The 23,395-nt window shown below is 39.4% G+C and overlaps 1 protein-coding gene across 1 annotated transcript in view; it reads right to left on the minus strand.

Annotated features, from left to right (window-relative positions):
* The window catches only part of prkci (protein kinase C, iota), a 111,454-nt gene that overhangs the window by 14,171 nt on the left and 73,888 nt on the right, over nucleotides 1-23,395 (minus strand). Inside the window, exons 10-16 of the mRNA XM_057858223.1 lie at nucleotides 22,349-22,446; nucleotides 17,999-18,085; nucleotides 17,795-17,930; nucleotides 17,572-17,659; nucleotides 7,728-7,853; nucleotides 4,071-4,150; nucleotides 3,760-3,849 (exon numbers count right to left, since the gene is read on the minus strand). Of these exons, the coding sequence (XP_057714206.1) occupies nucleotides 3,760-3,849; nucleotides 4,071-4,150; nucleotides 7,728-7,853; nucleotides 17,572-17,659; nucleotides 17,795-17,930; nucleotides 17,999-18,085; nucleotides 22,349-22,446 (705 nt within the window). The remainder of the gene's footprint in view (nucleotides 1-3,759; nucleotides 3,850-4,070; nucleotides 4,151-7,727; nucleotides 7,854-17,571; nucleotides 17,660-17,794; nucleotides 17,931-17,998; nucleotides 18,086-22,348; nucleotides 22,447-23,395) is intronic.

Genomic DNA, 23,395 nt, shown 5'->3' on the forward strand with positions numbered 1-23,395 from the left:
CCGTCGTTGACCGATTTTTTAAAATGGTGACGGAAAAAACTGAAGTCCATCTGTCATTTTGACAGGTTGCAATTCACACCCCAGACCACAGGGTGGCGAGTGAGCATATTAATTAGCTATTGTCTCTCTTGATGCATGACGTCGTTGGCCTTACTCGGAAAAATGTCAAGGCAACTGAGTGTCCGAAGTTTCTTCAAAAAGCCCCAAAACGACGATGGTGTTGATAAAAGAGGTGAAAAAAGAGGGACTGCACAAGCGGGCACGCAATGGCGTACCGCACGCAGGCTATTTTTAGACCGTGACGTTGCATCGTAAAGCGGAAGTAAAGCCGAAGTGGGACATTATAGACCCGCCCTCGCATAGACCCAACGTAAAAAGTGCTACTTTTCTCCGGTAATGAACATGCCGATCACGCATTGCTTTTTTGGAACTTGTAGAAACGACTCTAGACATTACGACACATGAAGGATGTTTTCTTCATACGTTTCCGGAAACCAAAAACTCGAGAGGAAAAAAGACCGAATCAACTTGCGCGGACTTTAACACCAGCTCGGCGAATCCATTAACGTTTCATATGCAGTAAACATTATATTGGGTTGGCATGGTCTTTCAGAGGACTAAGAGGTAAGCCATTTTTAAATTTTTAACTTATTTTTTAAGCGTAACGTTGTGCCGTACTGCTTCTGTCTGACAATGAATGACCTGAAAAGAATTACAATGGTATCTGACTGCCACTGTTACCGTTTCTTTTATATATATAAAAAAACAACTTTAGTAAGGGAGGAGTGTAAATAAATTATAGGATTAAGATGTGTTATCAATGAAAAAATTAAAAGTGTTCGTTGGCTGTCACTGAGTAGCATTTGCGATCGCTACACAAAGCAAACTAAATTACTCCCAAGAACGGTAAGAGACGTAAGATAACCAGAGGATATATAAGAAAGACAGGGCTGATGGTAGAGGATAGCTTGTTGAAACAGGAGAATGTCATTGTCAGTGGCGTCGATAAAAAAGCTAAGGCTATGATTAGGTCGGCTCGTTTTTTTCGTCTTTTTAAGCCTTCGACACTAAAGCCATCTCTTTAACTGAACATTTTTATGTTCTTCCACATCTTTGCCAGTGAATTTGGCACCAGGCACATCATTTTCGGAGAGAATTGGTAGGTTTAGCTCTGTAAACATCTCCTTCGTATACGATTTCCATTCATTTCCTATTAGGGACAAACGGTGGCTACCTACTGGGGCCACAGTCAGCTGTTTTTGTCACTGCGGAGAAAAAATTACTTATTCATCTGCTTGATGTGTGATGGCACGGTGTGGATTCTCTGTTAAGCTTGTTCGGACAGAATATTAATTGAAAATGAATGAAAACTAAATATTATTGAATATGTTGAAGCTGTATGCAATGTTACGAGTCTTGTTAGCTGGAATTGCTGTGTCCAGCCGCTGTAGCTCTGCTGCTCTCTGTGAACTCTCTATTCAAGCCGGAACGAGCGCGGCTCTTAAGTGTCTCTGTCATGTGACTGTGTCGTAGCCGGTAACGCGCTCGGCCAAATGGACACACAAGTACGGAAAGTGAATTATGCTAAACAAGGGGTCACCACAATGTCATTATTATCATTTTTAAAAATTAAGTGACAGGTAAAAATAGATTATGACCGGATTTTTATGACCCTCTCAGTCAAAATGACAGACAACGAAAAAGTCTAGCGCAACCTCTGTGCCCACCATACCCGCACAGCCACCTAAATGTCCCAAGACACGAAGAAAGAGGACGTAGACTGCCATTGATGAGACCACCTCACCATCCCAGGCAAAGCAAAGGAGGGTAAATGCTAAGCTGGAAATTACGTGGCATAACGTTTGATTCTCCAGTTACACACAGAGTTTGCTCTGTGCACTTCCACTCCGATAAGTTAATTTCGCTTGTCTACGCAAATTTCGGTAACTTTATGCCCTAGGTCGGCCTATTGTTAGCTATAGCTACAGCTAAACAACTAGCATGCATACATGTGCATTGTCTTCATAAGACATAATTTCTGTCGTTTCTAAATGGAAAAAGCTGTAACATGTTGCCGTGAGATAGTGGCAAAGAATTTGTACACAGGCTACATTGTCTGCAACAAATCTGTTTTCTAAAACACAGTATTGAGTTGTCACGTAACTATCACAGCTCAGCACAGCACAAATTCAGATGTTCATGACAATGAAAATGTAAACACACATTGCCTACCTTTGCAAGAACGATGGTGTTGCCGTTTGCTACGGTCATAATGTGCAGGTCCTGCACTGGTCCGCAGCAAAACTGTTCCTAACTTTGTAGCGATTTGTAGTTTCGGAATTGCTGATGAGTGTAGTAACTTACACCAAACACTAAATACAGCATGATGTCCATTTCACGTAGTGGTGGAAGCTTGTCGACATCTTTATTTCATTTGTGTTCGGCTTGCTCGTAAGGGTCAACATTCTTCACATCCTTAAGTTTGCCCACATATCTGTCCTTCGCCGAGGTAACAAGTTTGTCTCTGTATCGAACTGTCAAGTTTTCCTTACTTTTTTCCATCTTTGGCACTCGTAGTTGAATTGTATTTGCCGTTAAGTTTAAATGTCCCGTGATGCAGACGTACTTCCAATATGGCTGCGTTGTCGCAAATCTCGCATGATCCCGTGCTGCTGTGACGTAAACGCTCGAGCCTAAAGCACTGAGCCTTTTTCTTGTTGAAGAAACACCCCTCACTGTCAATTCTGAATTCTCTTTATTGACAACGAGGGGTGTTTCTTCATGAGGGATCCCGGAATATGTGCAGAGCAGGACGAACACAATGCAACAGCATAAACAGCTCAAAACACCGCTAATTCTCCCCTCACTAGAAGGAATTTATATTGATGCAGACAGGCGCTGCCCCCCTAGTGGCCGGTGGCACTCTCTTCACTTGTAATGACGTCACGCACACAATCTACCAGATCTCGGGCGCCGGTCGTTTTAGCTTGACAATCGATCCAAATTTCTCTCATTTTCATGTGTGTAATTACACGAAGTGGCATGATATGAATACAAAAGGCATGCGTTTATGGATAAATGATGGAATATTAACATTTCCACAGGGGTTGACATACCCTTTAAATCACAGAATTTCTATAGATATGAACGTAAAACAGTCTAGATTCTTGGTTAAAAGCAAAAAACGGGCATTTTATCATTCATTTCACGTAAATATTTCCGAAGCCGAAGTTACACTAATTTTATCCATTCATTTTTTTCACCATGTTTCAAAGTGCATGCATGGTGCTATTTATGATAAAAATGACTTTGAATCCTCGACCAAATCACTCTTGACACACTCCTGCTTGCTTTTATGCGTAAAACCTTTGTCCTGTTTCCACCTAAATCCAGCGTTAGAACGCAGCGTGTGTTTGCGTTTATCACAGTGAAAGCCAACTCAATATTCTGCCTGCATGGGAGCTGTCTTGTCAACTGATGGGGGAGTCTATGTTTTAAACCCAAATATCTCAAAGTAACACATTTTAGAGCTGTAATTGCAATACTGTGATACCGTGATATTTTTCATTAAGGTTATCATACCGTCAGAATCTCATACCGGCACATGCCTACAAACAACATGGAAAAATATCCTTAGTTTTCAGGTTAAACAGCATTTTGTGGTCATGTCAAATTAATGACACAGTTTTAAACTGATTATGTGGGAAAAAATTAACTTTAAATTACAAACTGCCCCTGACTAAATGGTAAAAGACTTACAAGGTCCCAGTCAACGTTTCTGAAGAAAGGATGGCCCATAATGTCGGCGAAACCCGTCTGGGGATGGCAGCCCAGACGCTCCTTGGGATCCTGCGATAGACGGAAGAAAGAAGGTGAGAGACGGCCAAGTGTGTGAAGAAAGCGATAAAACGGAGATGAAAGAATGAAGTGTGAAGCTGCAATGTATGTGTAAAGCTAAAATAGATATTTATATCTCAGCGTTAGACGGCAACCAAGTGCAGGGGAAAGAAGTGTGGTGTCAAATAACGGTCATCGTAAGATTTTTCAGTGTTCATCGGAGCCTTGCTTACCTTGTTGAGGAATCCCTTGAGGACGCTGGCGGCTTTAACAGACAAGGAGCGGGGAATTCGGATCTGTTTTTCCAATATGACTGACACGCACACACAAAGATACGGTGAGATGGATGTGCCACAACAATTTTCGACTCACTGGCGGCCACAGCCAATCCATTTGAACTCATTCACTCCCAGCCATTTTCACAGGAGCAAAATCCGTTTGACTGGATTTTGACTGATTTTGCAAGGCCCACAGAAAATTCTGTTCTATTGCTATATAAACATGGAACCCACCAAAAGAAAGATAAGACTCTCTTCTTTCAGCAGGAAAAAAAATCCTCTTTTTCCATTTTTTAGATATCAGCATTAGAAAATAGCTTAGTTTGAGCAACTTTCCAATTTCTGATGAAAAAACAGTAATTGAGCTTTTTGTAAAAGCATACATTTCAAACATAACTTTGACTTTGACACAGCTATTTTTAGCTTTTGTGACATCCCAAACATCCGAATAATGTTTTCCTTCTACAAAATAACAAACAACAAGACAACTAGAGCTTTTGATAGCAAAGTAAAAATTTATTTACACATAATTAAACTATTGAACTGAGAGATGACGCTGTTGTGGCCGCGGCTGTATCGGCAAACGGGGTAAAATTTTCCCTCATCACCGCCTGTCTGTCTCATCAAGATAGATTTTTTTTTATCGTTCTTTTGTAGTGACCAGTACCTCATAACAGAATTCACCTAGGGAACTTGTGTGGGGCATGTGCCTTGTGTTTACATTGTTCTCCACATTTTTCTTACGCTTCTTACATCTTCCAACTTCCGTTTCCTGACTAAAGTGGTACCTCGACATACGATCGCTTCGACACACGATCTTTTCGATATCCAACGTAAAATTTGACATGCCATTTGTTTCTACATCTGACGACATGCTCGTAATACGACGTGCACCGCAGATGAACGCACGGCGGATTTTCTTGTGTGAGAAATGGACACAAAAGTTTTCAAAACGGTTGGTACAGGTGGTGAAACAAAGAAAAAGGTGACGCTTACCGTTTAAATGGAATTGCAAATTATAGAAAAATTTGAACGTAGGGTGCGCATCCATGAACTGGCTCAAGAATACATCTCCACGGTCCTGCTACGACCACCGTTCGCCAGTCTTTATATATTAAGCTGACAATTGCTATTGTGGTAATATCGCCAAAGAAATCACCAGCTTCGCCACGTTTTTTATCATTTATTTCACAACTTATTCAACACAAAACTAGAGCTGTCCCGACTAGTCGACGTTGTCGACGTCATCGATGACGTAAATCCGTCGACGGGCAAAACATACCGTCGACGGGTAATGACCGGTTAAAAAAATTTACATGCGGATAAAGTTTAGAATGGCAGGCGCTCGCGATTCAAGTGGTTGTTACTGGCACCCCCAAGGGGGCCGCTGTTATTTCAATGTGACCGGCGTTGTCAGATTGGGCAAAGAGGAAGAAAGTGGGAGAGCGAGCGAGAGAGAGGGAGCGAGATCGGCGAGTTGGAAAAGTGTGTGGTTAGCGCCGAGTTGAGTGGCTTCATCCCCCACGTTTTTGTTTTGGTCATTAAATGTATCCTTAAAGAGCCATCCGACGCCTCTCGGTGTTTTTATGCACGCCGCCGCCTTCCTGAGGAGGAAATCGGACGAACCCAGACTAACCGACGACAACGAGCCAAGTGAATCGCCGGTGAGGAGTTGAAAACACCGCCAATTTCCAAAAAGGGCAGAGGTGGTAACACGTGAAAGCGGCATAAAGCCAAAAAAAGTGGACCAGAATAGCCAGAGCCTGGAATTATATCAAGGAAAATATAGAGGGTGCCACTATGTGTACTCTTTGCTAAGCTGAGCTCGCATACCACGGTAGCACGTCTGCTATAAACGAACACTTGAAGCGCCGTCACCTAAATAAAATTTTTGAAGACAATAAGAAACAACAAGCTAGCGGATTGTAAGTCCATACAACTCTCTCACGATTTTTTAAATGGAAGTTGCCTTTATGTGCGTCGTATCAATGCGCATTTTTATTTAATAAAATAATTAATATAGTTATATATTTTTTAAAATTATTATTAAATTTATTAGGATCATGGAAGCTCCCACTTAGGGAAAATATATACATATATCCTGTATATACATAATTTAATAAAAAATATATATGGAAACACCACTGGCCTGCTTACTGTAATCCATGACTGCACTAATGTTAGTTATTTAATATTATAAAGTTTTACATATAGTAGTATACTATAAAATTAATACTATATACCGGTACTTAATTTTTGTTACTTTGGGTATGTGTGCCTTTCATTCAAAATAATTGTGGTAATATATTTAAGTGTGCCCTCTGCGTTATCTTCAGGTTAAAACAAAAGTTGAACAGTTTTTCCCCTACCCAAAAAATGCGGAATGCACACCGGAAAGAGCATCTGAACTCACACAAAGTATTCTGAAAATGATTGCAATTCATTTTAACATTTAGAACAATATAGACAATGACATACTGTAAAAAGAGTAAGAATTGTTTTGACTCCTGTTAAAACGGTAAAGTCACAGTGTTTCCGTTTACATTTTTTTGCACCAGTTAATGCCAGCAGCATTTGACCTCATTGTTTGTGATTTATTATTGATATTTATGTTATTTATTTATACGTTAATAAAGAATTTAGGTGTTCCAAAATGTTTTTTGTGAATTAATTAGCTTTAACAAAAATGTCATTATTAAATTAGTTAAAAAAAAAAAAATGGAAAAAAAAAATTATTAGATTAGTCGACTAATCGTAAAAATAGTCGGCTGACTAATCGGGAGGAAATTAGTCGTTTGGGACAGCCCTACACAAAACGCCAACTTTCTGCAGCAATTGATGGTGTTCGCCAGAAAACATTGAAAGTGAAACTCTCATACTCACCGCTCTGACTCTGGCACGTCAGCCCTGCGGTGCGTTCAGGTACAGCAAAAAACGTCTGCCACATTAGAACCCGATTTGTTATATTATTACAGGAATTATTGTTATTATGATTATTATTATATTATTCCGATTTTTATTAATAATTTATTTGTTTTGCGATGTTTAATTGCCATTTGTAATCGTACCAGCAGTATTTTTCTATGGATTTAGTGTAGGTTTTTGGGCTGTGGAACGAATTAATGGAATTATAATGTATTCCTATGGGAAAATCCTCCTCGACATACAACCATTTCGACATACAAACAAGGTCCTGGAACGAATTAACTTCGTATGTAGAGGTACCACTGTATTTCTCTTCATTCATTTCCTTTCATGGTCCGATATGAGTTCTTACCAAATGCGCTACTGCCCTCCAGTGGCCAGTTTTATTGCTTTAAAATGGATTTTGAGCGTTGTGATTTGGAGTGAACTTGCATCAGAACCTAGAGATGTCTCTTGTGGAAAAAAAACGTAAAAGACGTGTAAATACGTTTTTGGGGCACTGAAACAATTAAAAATAGAACGTATTTATACGTTTTTGGGAGCAAATGAGTTAACTAGGAGTGGCTGGCAACGATCATTCAAAATGGATTGGACGTCTGTCGCCGTCAGCGAAAAGTAAACATGATCATTCACCGCCAGACAGATAGGAGATGGCGGAAACCATGGAGTTAAATTGCTTTCAGTTACCTTGGAAGAGGTAGTCTTCTGTATTCTGGTCGGGATTGTCGGAGCTTCCCACAATGTCGAAGGGTGACCGGCCCGCCATCATCTCAAACATCAGTACGCCCAGTGCCCACCAGTCCACGCTGAAGCCTACACATACAGACACGTACACGCAAATTAGACGAACAGCTTCAGATCAGACTTCTGACACGTAGGTTTACTTGTAATCCCTCCAATACTTGATCTCACTGTTACTATGGCAACCTGCCCTGCGAGGAAAAGATGATACTGTAAATGGGTTCTCACTGACTAAACCTACAAGTAGTAATGCATTAAAATGGCTTACTTAAGTCATGAGGAAAGCTTGGATTAGAGAGGGGATTCCCAAACTGCGATGCGCGCACCCCGGAGAGAAATTGAGCAGCTGTCATGGTAGCATTTTATATATGGCGGAAAACACAGACAAGGCTGAAGAAGCAGTTTCTGCTCTTGCCCCCCTCTTTTAAATAAACTGCTGTATTTCAAGCCAAAAGAACTGTTGTGTTTGATAGAACAATATGTCTATATGCTGCCATAGCAGTTTCATGGCGCAGTATGCCCTCAGACTATTTTTAATTTGTCCGTTTTACCATGGAGACCCCCGTTTACAGACACATCGCTACCGCTTTTGTTTCAACCTAGCCATAAAAAGAATTATTATTCAATTTATTTATCATTTTTAGCTTAGAATCATTCATTGATGTCTATTATTTAGTTTTAAAAAGAAGTTAAGAAGTTATTCACGTGCGTATTTTAAACTCATTCATTCATTTTCTTTTAAACAAATTACGTCATAATGAGAAAAACTGTCTATAAATAGGTCATGGATATCTACCTCATAAATATCGCTAAATTGTGTTTTTTTTTTTTTTTTTTGGTCACTGTCGCATTTCCTCGATATTTTAGATGATACTCAATCGAAACAAAGAAAAATTGGGAAAAAACAACCTTTAAAAGGGTAAATATTTGAAAAAGAAAATTTCAAACACTCATTTTTGTCTATGACTTCTACATCACGCCCCGTGTTTCACCCATAAAGTCCAAACAAAGTCCGGCTGCGGCCATTCACAGCTGTGTCTTTACACTCGGTGATACATGATACAGAGAATTTTTGGTTTAAAGCAAGGTATGTACGCGATAATATCTATTCAAAATCTGTGTGTCTTTATTGATGCTCGCTCATGCTTGCACCTCGAGTTACCGGAAATGTAGCGAAAGCCACAAAAAAGACTTATGGACACAGCAGGCTAACTGACTAGCATGCTATCCATTACCTTTTCGACCCGTGGTGCCGTTTGGATTGCTTATTATGGGATGATATCGATGTACGACATACCGTACTGGCCCGAATATAAGACGACCCCCTCTTTTTCAAGACTGAAATTTGAAAAAAGACTTTAATACCAAATTAATTTTTATACAGAAAAGAATTACAGTACATCTGACACAAATGATTATAACAATATATTTGAGAGAAAAAGCATATTATTTTGCCTCATTCAAATCTTAATATCTGAACATTTAAATATGTAAACTAAAGTGCATTCACATTCGTAAATGAATGGCTTCTGGTTTTTGAAATGTAAATAAACCAATCTATTGTGACAAAACAGCAAAATTGCAATAACTGCATTAACCATCAAAGTGAAGTCTAACAGTAACTGTAGTCTTGAAACAAATCTGAATAAGGAAAAACATAGCAATAAAACAATGCAAAGTGGTTAAACTTGAGAGCAGCTGAGATCTGTCGTGACAGATCAACATCGCTTCAATGATATCTGGCGCCATCTAGCGTTTTGAATGGGTATAACGTCTAGACCGCGAATGTAAGACGAACCCCACTTTTTCAGTCTTATTTAATGCAAAAAACACCATCTTATATTGGGGCCAATACTGTACATTAGATGCTTCCATAATAAAGCCTAGGTCCCTTTATGCTTATGGAGCCTTTTATTCTCAGTCAAAGCAGTCATTCATTCACATTCTTTCATTATAATTGAAAAGATATTTTAGAAGCACACCAGCAAAAAAAAATATTATGGTAGTGGAATTTAAACCCTAAAATTACTCTGGAAATGTATTTCTTTGCACAGACTAAAACCAAGCCAAATCAAAAAATGTAGGCAGTAAAGTTATCATAAACTATACAGCTACCCCCCCCCCTTAAGACATGGCAAAATTAAAGCTACATTTATTCACACACGAATTTCCTTTATTATTGTACATCCACCCACGTCTTAGTGCGTGCATTTTGATTATCAAAGACTTGAGTAGACAAAGGGGGATCATCTTGAAGTGTTTGTTATTTAATATGTACCAGGATGGGTGTCCAAAACCATTTTTCCAATTAAGAAACCTGTTTTATCTACTTTTAAGATGTCAAGAATGCCCTCCTGTTCAAAATGTTTCTTCCCCCAGAAAATAAAGATTTTTAATATAGGAATTTCATATACAATTTCGAAATTTGGCCAAATTGGGGGTCTCAGAACAGAACTTCAAGTCACCTGAGTGTTTTCCGCCATATATCCATGTATATTTGCTATACAAGGCTTACGATGACGGTGATACAACAATTATCGATACATAGGTCAGGAAATCGTTCTAGAATATTCTACAAAACAACTAATAAACAGAAAAACAAGCTTTTTTCATCCTTATGCTGTGAATTGGAATGAGTATCACTAGTTGACATCCAATCCATTTGAACTGGGAGGGTGGCAGCGAATGGGTAATTTGCTGCCACTTCAAACGGATCAAACGTCCATTGCCGTCAGTGGCAGCAAAATCCAGGCAATGAGTTATTTTCGAAGCATTTCACGTCATTTTCTATTGATTTTCGGTCACTTCCTTTTCCTTTTAGGGCATTTACGAGTAATTTCTGTTTATTTTGGGGCATTTCCAGGTCACTTTCCATTTAATTTTGGCTTACTGAAAAGCAAGTGACTCAGGAATATCCCTAAATGAATAGGAAGTGACTCAAAATCAACAGTAGTAACCTGTAAATGCCCGAAAATGAACAGGAGGTGACCTGTAAATGGCCACAAAAGACTGGCTGTGAATGTTCTGGTTTCAGTGCCATTTAACGGCTCTAGTCGTCCAATCCGGTCAAAATGAGGTTGCAAAGTTGTGCCTGACTACATTGGCACGGAGTTGGAAAAGAGGAGAAAAATTCACAGAAGCATATTTCAAGTTAATGAATATAATTCTGGTGTAAGCCTGTTAAAACTTCCTGAATATTGACATTGACATAACGTTTAAGTTCCGTATGGTGTGTGTTTGACCCGAATCGTCGCGTCCTAGCATAGCATTTGCAGATGAGTGTTTTGAAGTATTTAGAAAAGATTTAAGTTGTCAACGGATGAGGGTCCATTAACAGAAGGATTATTATTGTTGTGTTAATGTAGTACGTATTAGGGCCAAATAAAAGGGAAAAAGAAGGACTACGAGATGTAAGTCGTACTATTGCTACGAGTAAAAAAGTCGTAATATTACGTTAGGATAATGTAGTTGTAATCAGCTACGCATTTTACGTACATGTACTGTAGATGAGAGCTACGACATTAGCCTGGCTAATTAAATATTTCAAATACATCTTTGTTATGGTTGTATATTGTCACATCCCTAATGGAGACATGTTTTTTTTTCTATTTAATGTGTATTTAAAGACACAGCTATGTCTTACATAAATATTTCATATATATTTTAACATAAATATTGATTGATTTGGTGTGCAAACACATTTCTTGTAAAACAGAAGGGTCAAGTTGTTTTGATTTTTTTAATTATATTTTCATCTTGAGTGGTGCAGTAATATTGATTGACCCATTGGGAAAACTGCCCGTGCGTAAAAAGCAATTTGAGTCAGGAAGTATATACAGTACACACGAGACTAACAATTACGCTTGACTTTCCAACTTCTACGCAGTTTTTCTGACCTCCAGTGACACAACAACGGAAAACTGAAAGCATCTTCTCTGTTAGGGCGGGTTCAAATTACTCATGTTTTAAAAGGGAATGGGGACTCCCTTAACAATCATGTCTATGTTTATATATTTTGGCTCCCTCTGCAGTTGAATATCAAAACTCGAAGAAACACTGGAAGAAATACTGTATTAAAAAAGGAAGTTTTGTGTTTCAGAGCACACTTGAATACATGCTTACTGATGAGATACAGTGGGGAGAACAAGTATTTGATACACTGCCGATTTTGCTGGTTTTCCCACTTGCAAGCCATGTAGAGGTCTGTAATTTGTATCATAAGTTCTCTTCAACTGTGAGGGACGGAATCGAAAAACAAAAATCCAGAAAATCACAATGTATAATTTTTAAATAATAAATTTGTATTTAACTGCATGAAATAAGTATTTGATACATTACCAAGTAGTAAATATTTCGGCTCTTAGTTTTTTAAGAACCGCTCCTGTTCTCCACTCATTCCCAGAAGTAACTGCACCTGTTTGAACTTGTTACCTGTATAAAAGACACCTGTTCACATGCTCAAACAAACTCCAACCTCTCCACAATGGCCAAGACCAAAGAGCTGTGTAAGGACATCAGGGATAAAATAGACCTGCACAAGGCTGGGATGGTCTACAGGAAAATAAGCAAGCAGCTTGGTGAGAAGGTAACAACTGTTGGAGCGATTATTAGAAAATGGAAGAAGTTCAAGTTGACGGTCAAGCTGCCTTGTTCTGGGGCTCCATGCAAGATCTCACCTCGTGGGGCATCACTGATCATGAGGAAGGTGAGGGATCAGCCCAGAACTACATGGCAGGACCTGGTCAATGACCTGAAGAGAGCTGGAACCACAGTCTCCAAGAAAACCATCGGAAACACTTTACGCCGTCATGGATTAAAATCCTACAGCGCACGCAAGGTCCCGCTGCTGAAGCCAGTGCATGTCCAGACACGTCTGAAGTTTGCCACTGACCATCTGGATGATCCAGAGGAGCAATGGGAGAAGGTCATGTGGTCGGATGAGACCAAAATGGAACTTTTTGGTCTAAACTCGGCTCGTCGTGTTTGGAGGAAAAAGAAGGATGAGTACAACCCCAAGAACACCATCCAAACCGTGAAACATGGAGGAGGAAACATTTTTTGTGGCTGCTTCTCTGCCAAGGGTACTGCACGACTGCACCGTATTGAGGGGAGGATGGATGGGCCTATGTATCGCCAGATCTTGGCTGACAACCTCCTTCCTTCAGTGAGAGCCCTGAAGATGGATCGTGGCTGGGTCTTCCAGCATGACAACGACCCAAAGCACACAGCCAAGGCAACTAAAGAGCTCTGTAAGATGGCTCTGTAAGAAGCATCTTAAGGTCCTGAAGTGGCCTAGCCAGTCACCAGATCTGAACCCGATAGAAAATCTATGGAGGGAGCTGAAAGTCCGTGTTGCCCGGCAGCAGCCCAGAAACCTGAAGGCTCTGGAGAAGATCTGCATGGAGGAGTGGGCCAAAATCCCTGCTGCAGTGTGTGCAAACCTTGTCAAGGACTACAGGAAACGTTTGGTATCTGTAATAGCAAACAATGGTTTCTGTACCAAATATAAAGTTCGATTTTTGTGATGTATCAAATACTTATTTCATGCAATTAAATGCAAATTTATTATTTAAAAATCATACAACGTGATTTTCTGGATTTTTGTTTTAGATTCCATTCCTCACAGTTGAAGAGAACTTATGACACAAATTACAGACCTCTACATGCTTTGCAAGTGGGAAAACCAGCAAAATCGGCAGCGTATAAAATACTTCTTCTCCCCACTGTATTTAAATGCTTATTAAATACGGTGATTCCCTCGTTTTTCACGGTTAATGGGTGAAAAATCTGATTGGAAAGAGATACATATAAGACAAGTTTTTTTCTCTTCCCCCCCCCCCCCCCCCAAAGTATAATTTTAAAAAACGTATATATGATTACATGTTTTTAAACACTTCAAATGTAATAATTACAGTGCCTTGCAAAAGTATTCGGCCCCCTTGAACCTTGCAACCTTTCGCCACATTTCAGGCTTCAAACATAAAGATATAAAATTTAAATTTTTTGTCAAGAATCAACAACAAGTGGGACACAATCGTGAAGTGGAACAAAATTTATTGGATAATTTAAACTTTTTTAACAAATAAAAAACTGAAAAGTGGGGCGTGCAATATTATTCGGCCCCCTTGCGTTAATACTTTGTAGCGCCACCTTTTGCTCCAATTACAGCTGCAAGTCGCTTGGAGTATGTTTCTATCAGTTTTGCACATGGAGAGACTGACATTCTTGCCCATTCTTCCTTGCAAAACAGCTCGAGCTCAGTGAGGTTGGATGGAGAGTGTTTGTGAACAGCAGTCTTCAGCTCTTTCCACAGATTCTCGATTGGATTCAGGTCTGGACTTTGACTTGGCCATTCTAACACCTGGATACGTTTATTTTTGAACCATTCCATTGTAGATTTGGCTTTATGTTTTGGATCATTGTCCTGTTGGAAGATAAATCTCCGTTCCAATCTCAGGTCTTGTGCAGATACCAACAGGTTTTCTTCCAGAATGTTCCTGTATTTGGCTGCATCCATCTTCCCGTCAATTTTAACCATCTTCCCTGTCCCTACTGAAGAAAAGCAGGCCCAAACCATGATGCTGCCACCACCATGTTTGACAGTGGGGATGGTGTGTTCAGGGTGATGAGCTGTGTTGCTTTTATGCCAAACATATCGTTTTGCATTGTGGCCAAAAAGTTCAATTTTGGTTTCATCTAACCAGAGCACCTTCTTCCACATGTTTGGTATGTCTCCCAGGTGGCTTGTGGCAAACTTTAAACGATACTTTTTATGGATATCTTTGAGAAATGGCTTTCTTCTTGCCACTCTTCCATAAAGGCCAGATTTGTGCAGTGTACGACTGATTGTTGTCCTATGGACAGACTCTCCCACCCCAGCTGTAGATCTCTGCAGTTCATCCAGAGTGATCATGGGCCTCTTGGCTGCATCTCTGATCAGTTTTCTCCTTGTTTGAGAAGAAAGTTTGGAAGGACGGCCTGGTCTTGGTAGATTTGCAGTGGTCTGATGCTCCTTCCATTTCAATATGATGGCTTGCACAGTGCTCCTTGAGATGTTTAAAGCTTGGGAAATCTTTTTGTATCCAAATCCGGCTTTAAACTTCTCCACAACAGTATCTCGGACCTCCCTGGTGTGTTCCTTGGTTTTCATAATGCTCTCTGCACTTTAAACAGAACCCTGAGACTATCACAGAGCAGGTGCATTTATATGGAGACTTGATTACACACAGGTGGATTCTATTTATCATCATCGGTCATTTAGGACAACATTGGATCATTCAGAGATCCTCACTGAACTTCTGGAGTGAGTTTGCTGCACTGAAAGTAAAGGGGCCGAATAATATTGCACGCCCCACTTTTCAGTTTTTTATTTGTTAAAAAGTTTAAATTATCCAATAAATGTTGTTCCACTTCACGATTGTGTCCCACTTGTTGTTGATTCTTGACAAAAAAAAAAAAATTCATATCTTTATGTTTGAAGCCTGAAATGTGGCGAAAGGTTGCAAGATTCAAGGGGGCCGAATACTTTTGCAAGGCACTGTATGTTAAGTTTTAAACATGTTACTGTCCCACCAAATTATTTTCAAACAAGAATAAAGTAGTAGAAAAATCCTTGGCTTTCTTAAATGCTTCATTGAGTGAGTCCACTCACTCCACTGCTCACTTACACACAATGAGTTGCCACAGTAAACGATGATTGACGCATGCGGCGCTTTGAAACTATGGCTTACAAGCATCTGTGGCAAGATCAAACCCAACCATCTTTCAACATTGTTAACTCCAGTGCATGACGAACAAAGAGCAGGGAGAAGGAGGGACGGCGGGCGCGAGGGTGAGCTCGGGACAGCTCATCTGTATTTTATTTATTAATTTTTTTAAATTGAAAAAAAAAAAATCCACGATGGACTTAGGGCACGAAGTAGCGAGGGATCATTGTACTTGCTTTTAACAATGATTGCTTACAATAAAGTCGAGTTATTAGTGATGGATTGCAATCAAGAAAATGTGCACCCCTCTCTTGCTAGGGCCATCCCGAAAAAAAAGAAAGGAGACGGAAGGCTTACGTTAGAATGATATTCATGGCCTGCATTGTGTAGTCTAATATTGCACTATATAGCGCCCTTCCGTTCTCCTTGCAAGTTTCCAAAAAAGCTGATTGGCGTCTCTCCTTATTTTGGGCAATTTTATAAATGTCATCTTAAGCATTTGTATTTGAATTTGACACATTTAGAGCTGAAATGGTTACTCAAATAATTCGAGTAACTCGATTTTAAAAATTGATCGATGCATTTTCTCCGCTTTGAGGAATCGTTTAATTTTGCTAGCTCTAAGCATGACGTTTTGCCCGGACTCCTTTTAATGCGGCACAACGCGCTAACGTCAAGTGCGTAGAGGAAGAAGCAATAATACCTGACTGCAGCCGACAGCCGCTACAAACTACGCCAACGTTGCTACAAACTACACCCACGTGATGCTACGGTTTTAGCGTGTGATGAGTCTCATAGATACCACATGTATATAGAACTAGATGCAAAATGACAGACTCGCCGGCGTAAGTAAACAGCCACCATCTTAAAGCAGTAGACTTCTCAGCGCTAATAAATAAGATTAAGCTTAATGTACCTTGCTAACGTAAAGTTAGCTCTGCGGAGGGCTAAGTTTCTATTAAATACACTGTCGATGCGTGGCTAACTTGTCTTACATACAGGCTTGATCTAATCTGTAAAAACACAGCGCTGTAGAGTAATGAAGGTGTAAAATAAAAATCAAATAAAGCTAACTGTCAATTTTAGCTCGTTAGTCATTGCTGGACAAAACAAGTAGCACTGGCGCCTAATGTTCTCCAATACAGCAGGTATCATACATTTATTTTGAACACTGCCAAAACTTCAAAATCAAATCAGGTCTTACAATTTAGACCAACTTAAAACTTAATTAGAACTTAAAAATAGCTTGACACAAATGGAAATTCAATTGAAACACGTGGAGAAAAACACCTAGCTGTTAAGGGTCGTGTGTTACAAGTGTAATGACATTTTTAGGTAAGGAATAAGAATTTTAAAAATTGTTTTTTTTTTTATATAAGATCTCAAGTTTTTTGAGCGAAAGCATTGAATTTGTTTAATTTTTGTAGTCACATCTGAGATGCAATTATTGACTGTTTTCAACAATGTACATCTAAAATAAAGACATTGATCGTCTGAACATGGTTCAATATAGGTGTATTGTCTTGTTTTCTCATGCATATTTATAATTGCTCTTAACCTTCACAAAAAAAGTTTTATTCGATTAATTGATGGAATTTTCAGTAGAATACTCAATTACTAAAATATTTGAAAGCTGCAGCCCTACTTCCATTGACATATTCGCTGCAAACCTTCCCCGTTCAAATGAAATGGACGTCTACTGCCATAGATGACAGTGAATGACTTAAAAGTTACTTTAAAAAGCACATCTACGTAACCACCGAGCTGGAATTACATCTTTTTCCTACCTAATCAGCGCAGAAGAGTTTGTACTGTATAAAAAGTGAAGGCGCTCATGCAAGTCAGGTCTTGTTGCTATGATACCACTCATCTGTTTGTACTGTAGTCACATTGTAGTGGTGCGGAACCTCATTTCTTAGTTCCTTTAATTTACTCAAATTTAATATCGTGAAGATGTCAATCCGCCCACATGGATGACTTGTTTTTGAATTTTTGTTTTCCACTTAGACAAGAAAGCAATCCACTCAACTCAAACCATGAAGTCAAAAATGTCATTCGGTGGAGTGAATATTTGTTGTTCTCACCGTAATCTTCTCCTCTGAGTATTTCGGGGGCAATATAGTTAGGGGTTCCGCAGAAAGTGCTCGTCGTATCACCGGGTCTCAAGCCCTCCTACGGGGGTAAAAAAACAAAATATGACAGCAGCTCATTTTTCTTTCAAATGTGCACAAACACTTGCAGACATAAACTGGTCCAAACTGGTTTAAGGAAACAGAAACACGGACACGCATAAATAAACATGAGTACCTTGCACATGCCGTAGTCGGTGAGTTTGATGTGTCCCTCAGAGTCGAGTAACACGTTATCCAGTTTGAGATCTCTGTAGATGATGCCGCGCTCGTGAAGGTAGTTGAGCGCCAGACTGATCTCTGCGGAGTAAAACCTGAAAAGCAACTTAAAACCTTAAAAAGGACTACATAGAAGGACAAGAATGCCATTGCGTGAGCTTACCTGGCGTGCTCTTCGGGAAGCTTCCGCTGTCTCTGCATGTGAAACATTAGGTCGCCGCCGTTCACATATTCGATTACAAAGAAAAGTCTGGGGAGGAAATATTTGCAGCAATTATTCTTTTCATGTGATGAAAAACCTCTAAATATGAGATTAAAGGGAACCTCGCTCTGAAAGACTTGTAGGCTCTAATAAGCCACAATTGTTATCTTTTACTAAAATATGTGATTAGAAACACATATATTATTGCCATTGATTTAAAAATCCATAATATTTAGTACGTTTTGACCTTCGGGGGCGCCATGTTCTATGCGCGCAATGCATGCTGGGGGAGAATAGCTGTGCTAGCTAGCAAGCGAAGCTAGTATGACGACTTGCATGATTTTGTCAGATTCTGCTGCTGGTTAGATGGTTTTGTACAGAGCTGTGGGATGAGTACCCAACGCCGTACCTGCATCCAATTCCAGCTCATCAGCAGTGATTTAAACCGATCCTAGGCGGCTTGCCGAGACATTCACTTGCTGCCATTTGACAGTTTGTATTCTTGACCCCCTTCGTTGCAAGGTGAAACTTTGCCTAGGTTTTTTCATTTGTCTGCCGCCCTGGTTTTTGGAATCCTCTACCATGTGCAGGTATTTGAGTCAATTATTTGTTTTCGCCTTGCTTTTACGGCCTCTCAACGTGGTTTTTCCTGTTTTTTCTTCTTCTAACTTCTTTAAAGAAGTTAAGGGTGCCATTCATCATGATCTCTCAAAGAAATATCAGTGGTTGTGGTTTGTTTCCTCTGTATGTGCAGGTACACAATTTGCAGATTTATATTTTACAGCAATGTTGCACTGAAAAGGTGTCACTGTTTAATAAATGACTAAAACAGTACTTTTTCTATTTTGAAACATCTTTTTTTCCATTTCAACAGTTGTATTGTAGAATATCCTGTATCAAATTTCTGACCAATTTATCGATAATCGCTGTATCGTGGTATCATGAGATAATCGTTATCGTAAGCCTTGTATCGCGAATCGTATCGTATCGTGAGGTGCCCTGAGGTTCCCACTCCTAGTCATCAATCTGGACAGCGCTTTTACGTGACAAAAATAATCTAAGGCAACATTCTCTCATCACTGAGACAAACTGTATCAACATTTTCGTGTGTGGTGATTAGGGATGGGAATTGATAGGATTTTTACGATTCCGATTCCATTATCGATATTGCTTAACGATTCGATTCTTTATCGATTCTAATTTGGGGAAAAACAACAAACGTTTTGATTGGCATCGAGTTTGTTTAATCAGAAGTCACAACCTTACAAACTCACAACGAGATCAAAAGAGGCCCAAAGCCTCAATGTTAACTGTGGCAATAAGTGGCAAATACACAAGAATGTGTAACATTTTACTGAAACATTTATCTAATAGAAATAAAAAATATTGGTATATATAGGCAGATAGGTTTTTGTTCTGCCTTTGGCAATATGTGTTAAAGCAGGGGTCCCCAAACTTTTTCCTGTGAGGGCCACATAACTTTTCCCTTCTCTGATGAGGGGCCGGGGTCAGTTTGTTACAGAAAAAGTGTGACGATTGCAGAAGTGCATAAATGTAAAAAATTATTGTTTTTCAGAAAGCCACAATCAAATAACCCTTTCTGGATTCTTTATAATAATAATAATAATAATAATAATTAATAATAAAAACACTATTAATTAAATAGATAATAACCAAATAACCCTCTCTGAATTCTTCAAGGAAAAGGCCAGAAAATAAATAACACGATTGAGGAAAAAAAAAAAAAAATCAAAATGGCCGGACCAAATGTGGAGGCGGGCCATACTTGGGCCGCGGGCCGCAGTTTGAGGACCACTGGAGCGCGCATACACCCAAAGAAGAATGGTAAATGGTGTTATACTTATATAGCGCTTTTCCACCTTTCAAGGCGCTCAAAGCGCTTTAAATGCCGCATCCAAGTTAGTGAGAGAGGGAAACACTTCTACGAGCCTACGTTCTTTGTTAATGTTAATATCTACAGAGGCAACGCCTGTATGTATCATCTTTTGTGTTGTTGTTGTTGTGTTTCCACTCGCGATCGGACACTTAAGTCCAGTTGTGTAGTGGTTTGAACGATGTGCTAATGCTAGCGAACGAATGCTAACCATACTGTTATTAGCAGCTAATAATCGCTGATTTACTTTGATGCAAACCTGTTTGTTATTGGGGACGAAATTGATTTGTTTCATTTCTATTCTTAGTTTCACTCTTCAAGTGATGGTTTGAACCTACGTGCTGTCATTGTTATGTTTACAACTGCAATGCTCGTGCTTCGTGCTAAACCATCGTAACCTTTCATTTTCACCCTCTTTCCTGGTGAAGTGTAGCCAATGCAAATAGCTCTTAGTTGTACTAAGGGGGCCGCCACAGTGACTTAAATAGTAGCACATTCGATATATTTACGTAAAATAAATGCCAACTGCCCGTTTTTTTTTTGCTTTTTACCAAGAATCGAGACTGTTTAACATCCATATCTATAAAGAATTCAGGGATTTAAGCATTTATTCACTAGAATTTTCAACGCAAAAATCTTTTTTACTTATGGCGGCCGCTTATTTGCTTACTGACTAGCATCATAGTTCGCAATATTTACGTAAAATCAATACTAACTGCACTTTTTTTTGCTTTTAACCAAGAATCAAGATTGTTTTACATCCATATCTATAAAGAATACAGGGATTTAAGCATTTATTAACAAGAATTCTCAATGGAAAAAGCTCTTTGTTTACATATGGTGGCCGCTAATTTGGTTACTAGCTAGCAACATAGCCCGCAATATTTACGTAAAAAAAATGCTAACTGCTTGTTTTTTGTTTTGTTTTTATTTTAACCAAGAATCAAGACTGTTTTACGCCCAAATCTATTAAGAATACAGGGATCTAAGCATTTAATCACAAAAATTTTCAATGGAAAAAGCTCTTTGTCTGTGTCAGCCGTTAATTGGCATACAGATTAGCATCATAGTTCGCAATATTTACGTAAAATAAATGCTAACTGCACGTTTTTTGTTGTTGTTGCTTTTAACCAAGAATAGAGACCATGGAAGCATTTTGAAACGTTAAAAAAAAAATCAATGGGAGAAATTAGCCGCTACAGTATTGACATTATAGTTCGCAATATTTACGTAAAATAACTGCTAACTGCCCTGTTTTTTGCTTTTAACCAAGAATCGAGACTTTTACATCCATAACTATAAAGAATTCAGGAATTTAAGCATTTAGTCACAAGAATTTTCAACGGAAAAAGCTATTTGTGTTTCCACTCGGTCAGCTTTGACGGAGATAGGCCCCCAATGAATTGGCCCCGCGCCCCGTCAATATATGATGAAGTCTATGTACCGTCTTTCCTGTTAATTTTGCATTTACTTCTCGTTTTGTGAAATATCGACAGTGCTGTCGTACTCATTCATGTTCCGCCCGGGTTGAAATTGGAAGGGCAGAACCGACAACATGTTTATGTAGTTAAAGAGTGACACTGTGGAAGTCCAGCAGCGTGGTCCAGTGGCGTCACCACCCAGAGTGCATTCCGTCGTCAACAACAATGGCAACCTACTAGTTAAACCAATTTTACAAATTTGATTAAAACGAAAACATTAAGAGGGGTTTTAGTATCAAATTCTTATAACAAAACAAAGCGATAGCAGCACAAACCGCCGTAGACGGGGGGCTGCCTGACGTCATAATTTTTATATAAGTTTGCGTGTGATAGGGTTCCAACTTCACGGAGGTCGTGATCGGGCCCGATTTCCGATCACATGATCGGATCGGGGACATCCCTAACAATTATCCTAGACAGAAATAAAGATATTTGATATCTGAAAATGTAAATGATTTTTCTATGAAGACAAAAGGTAAATATGATAATGTGTTCGCATATTAAAAGTGAATGTTAAATGGGAGTGAGCACATTCCTGCCATCGTTTAAAGCGCCTGTGATTAATTAATGATGAAATCCTTGGTCAACATTTTTTTTCCTGAAGTGTTTTTCTTCTTAGGACATGAATGCTTTTAAGCAGCTGTCCACTGTAGTGACTACTAAATGTTATGTGAAAAATTCTTGATGTTCATCAGATGCATGGATGGATACTAGATAATGAAAGTTGCTAGTAACGTTATAAGAGTTAAAAAAAAATTATTATTTTTTTTTTAAAGTACTACTAGCTCACCCACTGGAAAAAAAATCTTTTGACAACAGTGGAAATGATTAACGATCCTATGTCATTTGTGAATAATGGCTAGTCCTCTCTGAACAATCAAGGACATTCCTACTGCCATTTGCAGTACATAAGTCACCTTTACGAATTGATCATACCTGCTTTCTGTCTGGAAGCAGGAATGCAGGCCCACCAAGAAAGGATGATTGGACGCTTGCTCAAACACGTGTTTTTCTGTCTGGACCCAGTCGATGTCCTGCAAGAAGAAAGTGTTTGAAGGGTGGCAGATGTGACAACACGCCAATGAAAGGTCATTGTGTTGGAGTGCTGAAGAGCTGAATAAGCGAAGCGCTCCATTGACTCATGCGGACGACAGCGGGAGGCAAGGGCTGAGCCAGATATGGCCATAAACGGCATGTCTGGACGAGGCACGGCGACAATAGAGGACTGAGCCACTGACAGGCCACCGCGTGTCAATTTGTCAATCGCATTATGTGTGTCAAATCAAGGCTAACTACTCGGCTCTCGCATAACATATGTCACTGATCGATTCCCGAAGACACCGTGGTTAATCCACACTTTCACGGAGGCAGCGACGGGGTCAGAGCGCTTCGTGAGCTAGTTGAGACGGATGTTCAAGCGTGCCGTCTGGTGTGCTATAAATAACAACACTCACTGCTTGTGTTAATTGCATTCATTACACAAGCACATACAGACCAGGAAAACAACTGCACTGTTACCTTGGCCTCAGATCAATTAGCACTGCATACTGACTTTCAGTAGGCTTGCTTTCTACGGGGTTAGATCAGTCTCATAATAAACACACACGTTTAACACGAAACACACAAGCATTGTGGCATTTATAAACATGCATGATACGAAACACACGCGTTGTACGACACACATACATTCATTGAATGTAGGGCTGCAGCTATCGAATATTTTAGTCATCGAGTAATCGACTGAAAATTCAATCGATTAATCGAGTAATCGGATAAAACTTTTTTTTTTTTTTTTTTTTGGTATAAATGCGCGCAAGAAAATTCACACACACATTTGATAGGGGTTTCATGTTAGACGTGTTTCGTGTCATATGTGTTTATAAATCCCACAATGCATGAGTGTTTAGTGGTAGATGCGTGTGTTCATTATGAGACCGATCTAGCCCCATAGCTTTCCTCATGTAGATTTCAAATGACACATCT

The sequence above is a fragment of the Corythoichthys intestinalis genome, chromosome 14 (assembly GCF_030265065.1).
Source record: "Corythoichthys intestinalis isolate RoL2023-P3 chromosome 14, ASM3026506v1, whole genome shotgun sequence".
In the NCBI taxonomy this organism is placed as follows: domain Eukaryota; kingdom Metazoa; phylum Chordata; class Actinopteri; order Syngnathiformes; family Syngnathidae; genus Corythoichthys; species Corythoichthys intestinalis.